The sequence below is a fragment of the Taeniopygia guttata genome, chromosome 4 (assembly GCF_048771995.1).
Source record: "Taeniopygia guttata chromosome 4, bTaeGut7.mat, whole genome shotgun sequence".
Taxonomy (NCBI): Eukaryota; Metazoa; Chordata; class Aves; order Passeriformes; family Estrildidae; genus Taeniopygia; species Taeniopygia guttata.
This window is the reverse complement of record NC_133028.1, coordinates 25,959,617-25,965,616: the sequence shown is the minus strand read 5'-3', so window position 1 is coordinate 25,965,616 and position 6,000 is coordinate 25,959,617. Positions and strand designations below refer to the sequence as shown.

At 34.9% G+C, this 6,000-nt stretch overlaps 1 protein-coding gene across 4 annotated transcripts in view; it reads right to left on the bottom strand.

Annotated features, from left to right (window-relative positions):
- Positions 1-226: 226 nt before the first annotated feature.
- Positions 227-6,000, bottom strand: part of CWH43 (cell wall biogenesis 43 C-terminal homolog) — a 28,614-nt gene continuing 22,840 nt past the window's right edge. For 3 of the 4 annotated variants that reach the window (XM_072928164.1, XM_072928166.1, XM_002193572.7), the window contains 4 exons: positions 4,964-5,108; positions 4,283-4,344; positions 3,076-3,231; positions 227-1,563 (listed from right to left, as the gene is read on the bottom strand). In XM_072928164.1, coding sequence (XP_072784265.1) covers positions 1,476-1,563; positions 3,076-3,231; positions 4,283-4,344; positions 4,964-5,108 — 451 coding nt within the window. In that variant the 3' untranslated portion in view covers positions 227-1,475. Of the gene's footprint in view, positions 1,564-3,075; positions 3,232-4,282; positions 4,345-4,963; positions 5,109-6,000 lie in introns of those variants that run through there. The other variant, XR_012055589.1, reaches the window with a different exon arrangement.

Below are 6,000 nucleotides of genomic sequence, written 5' to 3'. Positions count from 1 at the left end.
AACAATGGCTGGTTAATTGTCAGTTACATCTGAGATGATGAATACATAACCACTGAGACTTTGAAATACCTTTCAGATATCCTCTGTCCACAAAGACCAGTGATCAGTTTCACTGTGAGAAATATAGCTCTAAAAACAAGGGAGCAAAATGATACGTGACCAGAATAAAGCAATACGTGTGGTGCTGGCAGCAATTACCTGACTCCACAGAACAAGAAACCATGGATAAGAACACATCCTGTATTTACTTACATAGAGAAACAATAAAATGGAGTACGCTCAAGCTCTTCTTAAAATTATATGGTGAAGAATTAGAGGGAGAAAAAAAATCCACCCACTTTCCTGCAACATAACCTATTCCTCCCAGTTATGGTATGCTTAGATATGACTGAAAAGACACACAGTATGAAATACTAGCGTCACAAATGTGGTTTCCAAACTGAATGCATCACTTAAATTACCTAACGTGTTTCTCAGAAGCCGGAAACATCCTTTGGAGAACACTGAAGGTGTCCTCATTGTTAAAGGGAAGCTCTACATGTATACTGAAGGATCAGGAGTTAAATATAAAAGACATTTGCAAAAGACTCTTGAGAAGACACAAGATTTTACATTGAGTCACATGTGCATGGCATAACAGGGAATTCACTGCCTAGATCAAAAAAGCAATATCTCTATTTAGTCCTGCTGAAGTATGATGCTAGCAAAGAAACAAAGCTCTTTTTTTCCCCCTTTATTACAGTTCATTTTAAATAAAAGTTACAACCAACTTGTCTCCCTTCTCAGAAACCTTGTTATGTTGAGCACGATTGTTTTTAATTCTTCATCAGTGTGTTCATGTAGGTGTCTCATAACCATCATTATTTAGAGGTACTCTACTCTTCCTTTTGTAAAAACATTGAAGTGCCTAATGTCCAGTTAATAAAATGAAGTCTATAAAAGTTACCTCTTTTTCTCCAGTATTATGAACATCAATCATCTTCAAATTGTTGTAACACTCATTTAAGAATAAAATGTAGAATAGCAGCAAGGCACACACTTCAGACACATACTTAGTGCATATCTCCCAATTTAAAAATAACTCTTTTTTTCAAATTTTCTATTTTGAAAAACCCTAGGTCAATATTTTTATTGCATTAGCAGCAATAGCACTCTGAAACATCTTGATATATGATACCTCCCCAAAAGCTGGAGAAGTTCCCACCCTTGCTTTGTTGCATACAAAGCAGGTACCCGACCAATGTAGATACCAGTTTATCAAAATGCAGGCATCTTCTGTCCCTCACAGTGATGGCAGCTCATTCAAGAAGTCACCAACTATTACACAGACATTCACAGTGTTGTGCAGCATGGGAGTTGCTCATCCTTAAACACTGTAGTCTTTTTGGCTGTAATTCAGTGTCAAGCAACAAACCTTTCTTGCTGGTTGCGGCGATAGCAACAGTTTGTCTCAATAATGATTTTATTTTCTTGCTCTAATTTGTCCGTTTAAAATATTTAGGAGTGCTCATATGAAAGTGATGAATAGGCACATAATTATGTCCATCTTTATAAGATCCAAACCTAAAAAAATATTCAACAGAACAATACTATTACAACATTATTTATCCCATGCAATTAAATAATACAATTACTACGCTATTTCTGAATGTTCTAGGCAATTTGTTTTCAGAAACAGGCCCCAACACTACTAAATGTAAATCAGGTTCTATGAACCCTCTCCTACTAAAGGTCTTTGAGTATACTGGAGACAATTAATGACATTGATTCCACTGAGTCTATAGGCAGTCTATAATTTGAACTCCAGATGAAAAAGCTGAGTGTTGCATTTATCTACTTAAATTCTAAGCTAAGTTTTTAGTCTTGATTTTAGTGGAGATACAATTTAAACACCCATAACACCCATAGTATCAAAACTGTCAACCCTGCTATAAATATTGTACATCTTACTTTTGCAAATTATGATGAAAACTGAAATTTTTCACGCCAAATTTAAATATGAAAGTTTGACAACTGACTATTTTGGTAGACAGACTTGCAAAAGTAAAATGGAGTATTTATTCAAAATATCAGTGCTAAGTAATATTTAAGAGCACTGCCACTGTATTTCTAAAGAAGTAGAGTTAATCCGAAAAAGTTAAATACTTTTTAATAGGGTAAACATTTTCTGATTATAGGCAGACAAAATAAATTAGGACAAGATTCTGTGCTGAAGTCAACTGAGAAAAATCTGAACATGAGTGCTAACTTTAAGCAAATTCCGTCATGTGGAAAAGTCTGGACAAACCCCTTCTTAGAAAGGAAGCCAGTGGCTGAGTGGTACATAAAAAGTGAGTACACTCAACTGTCAGATGTATATGAGAAAGTAATATATTCTGCATTATGCATGTTGGGAATAGTAAACATGGTATTACTGGGAATTATTCTCTCTGTGGCAACATCTGTCGCAAACTTCATGACTCTTTCACTATTAATAATAGAATAAATATCTTCCTCTATATATCTCTTCCTTATGCAATACCAGTGGAAAAATGATGGCAATTTAGAAATAAATTACTCTTTTACATTAAACCTAGTTATTTTCTTTTCCTTCTTGACACATGTAACATACTGCCTTAGGCATTCTTTTTAATTTTTGCTCCAATTATATGGTATGTTTTAAAATGCTTATGCGGAAAGTATTTATTGTACATATTTTATTTGATATTCTAAGTAACAGTATATTATGAGCCCAATCTCCAAAGTGCTGAGAAACATGGGTGATCTTTCATCATCTATCAAAAGAGTCATCACAACACTTGGCAAATATCCCTATGAAACAATCTCAGAAATTGCCTGGGTGAAATGACCATTGCTTGCACTTTATGCTGTAACACAACAGACTGATTTTACCAGGGCACATGCCAAATTAATCGAAAAAATGGAATTACAAATCAGAAGTTCCTGACTTCTACTCTTCTGCTCAGTTGGGTACTGATCAGTGCCTCTCACTTTAGAAATAATTTTGTTCCTAGACTTCTCTTTTACAAGATGCCAGGTACATCATCCCCTTCATTTCCTATGAGACACACTGACCTGGGATTGAAATGGATGTCCTCAGGAACTTGGCTGGGATCAGTGACAATTCTGTCATTGTCAACATAGCTATCCATATGATCTGGAATTCTAAATTTGGCCATCTGGACTTCTGAATCACTTAAACCAGCATGAGATATGCGGGCATAACCCAGCCTGTCAAATATGAGAAGAGTTAGTTTGAAGAAATAACTTACCACAATTCCACCACATCCTTAATGAATGTATTTTTTTTTTCCCCAAGAGTTACGCTTTAGCTTATCAATGCAGTTTTCCATTTCTGTGAATCTCACCTTCAAAAAACTGAAAGTGTTCCGTAAACAGGATCATGATACCATGTCACAAGCATAAAAACTGAAAAACTGTGTTTGACAGTAAAAATAAGTTCTGTGTCTAAAAACCTTTTTTAAAAATTACAGCTTTAGAATATGAGCGGATTTATAAGCTCACCACATTTCCACTGAAAAGATTTCAAAATTCAAGAAAAGAACTCAGGCATCGATTGAATGAATAATGCGAAAATTTCAAATTGCAAATAGAGTTTTATCTGAGTTTTTTTAGTTGCGTTTTTTTTCTATTTTTTACTCAATACTGTTAAGACAGCTATCAAGTTTATGACTTGTGAATCCATGCAAAATTTGCATGGTTTATTCAAAAGCAGATGAATTCCATTCCCATACAAATATCACCAAGAGAACTATTTGTAAGCAATTTGGTACTAAAAGATATGGCGGGCATAGGTCCTGTGCCTCAATATGGGCTTACACAGTTCAAGTTTCCACTAAATCCAGCATAAAGATTGGCTGAATTAGATCAGCATTTTGCTTCAAGAAACCCTAAATCATAGCTCAAAATTTGTATCTTCTGTGTCACATACAAACTTGGTCTTAGCCTTCACATTTTAGAATGAAGTTACAAAGCCAGAGCTTTGGAGAATGTAGTTTTATGCTACTAAAGCAGAGTAGATCTGAAGGCTTTTGACACAGAATGATGAAACTTATAATAGTGTCTTTGTGAATTACATTCAGAGATACACCCATTCTTGTGACCCTAAGCTCAATGTTTCACACAATTTTATGATAGCTTCAACTGTCCATAATAATTGTTTAGGGATCTGAGACACTTCCACAATCACTTACAAGAGATTATAAATCTGATAACCATAAGGATGCTTAAGCCTACAAATAAGTGATTCACTTTAACATACCTTATTACTCCACGATACATAATATAGCTACACCATCTGTCCCGATCTGTACTGTCAATATCCTAGAGGGTTGTTGGAAGGAGAAAAAAAGTCAAACAAATAAGGTAAGTGCTCATCTGGGTAGGCTTTAAATCAGTAATAGGACCAATGTGTAAACTCACTGCAGAAAAATATTTTGCCTAAAACATTGTAATAAGGTAGAAATAAAAAAGCTCACTGTTAGACATGGACAAATCAGACAACTTTTTGGTATCTCTTGACACGGAGCTCATTTTTAAAACAGAATGACAGAATTAGAGGCTATCTGGAGTTCACCTATTCCTAACCTTGGTCAAAGTCACTTCAGGCAGATTGCTCAGGGCCTTATGCAGCTAACTTCTGAATATCCCTAAGGATGAAGGTTTCACAATTTCACCAGGCCCCTTTCTAATCCTTGACAACCCTGTGACTTTTTATTCCTTCTAACTGACATTTCCCTTGGGGCAGCCACTGTCCATTGCCTCTTGTTCTTTCACTGTGTAACTCCACCTTCTTTGCAAGATACAATGAGGTAGCTAAAGATTATATTTGAAAATGGGCATGTGTTCTCTTCTCTGTCTATATTTAAGTTACCAATTTAAAATATTAGGCTGAGTATTTCCAATATATATTTTCTTTAAAGATGCAGTATTTTCATATTACCTGCACGTTACCATTTTTTATTAATTCAGTATAGTCTCTGGATCCAGGAGCTGAAGTGATGTATCCTAGAAACACAACTTGCTTAGAGCTAGTCTTCAATAGGTTTGAAACAGCTATTGCTTGGAGTTTTCTGTCCAAGTCCTCTCTGAAAAAAAATGGAAAAGATTTTAAGACATATACATTTTAGCTCACAATCTCTGTGCTATGACATAGTAAACTACAAATCAATCTGGTACTGGTATAACCATTTTTGTTGCTCAATATTAGAGAGTATGAAAGTTCACAGAAAGATCATTGATTCAAAATTATCACTACATTTGATAAAAGCCAGATGGTCATGGTAGATGTAATTAACATTCTCTTTCTATCCATCACAGGAACAACTTTTTCTATTACTGTTTTGTTTTTAATACTGATATCATCACTGGGAAATGTGAATGTTAGTGTTTTGGTTCTCTAAGGCTTTGTCTCTGCTTCTACTTAAAATTTAACTGTGCTAGTTAGCATGATGTGGTGGGTAACAAAGAATTTACATGCTAAATAAATTTTATTATGGATAGAGCATGGTAAATTAAGATCAAGTCTTAAAGTCTGGGTCCCATAATTTATGAAATGTAACTAGAGTTACATCATCCCATTAGCATTACTTAATTACATTTGGCATGTATTTCACATCTCTTTAACAAGATTTACACAAGAGTTCCAACATGATCAAAAGTGATAGCTTAAAGTGGAGCCTGGTAAAATACTTCATTGGACCCCACTCCCCGGCCTTGGTTTTGTCATAAAATAATGAAAAAGCAGCTCTCTTTCTATGATTCTTAATGACTTTAAATGGTTGTGTAAATCATGTTGTCTTCTAGATTTTGATAGTCTGGGCTAACAGTAAAAACAGTGGCAAAGAGAGCCGATTTTGAACCTGTAAACCCTGAAGAAGACAACAATTTAAGTGCAGCTATGCTTTCTAAATAGTGGTTGCTTCTGGCTGAAGCAACTGAATTAAGGAGAAAGAGCACACAGACAGGAGACAAAAAAAT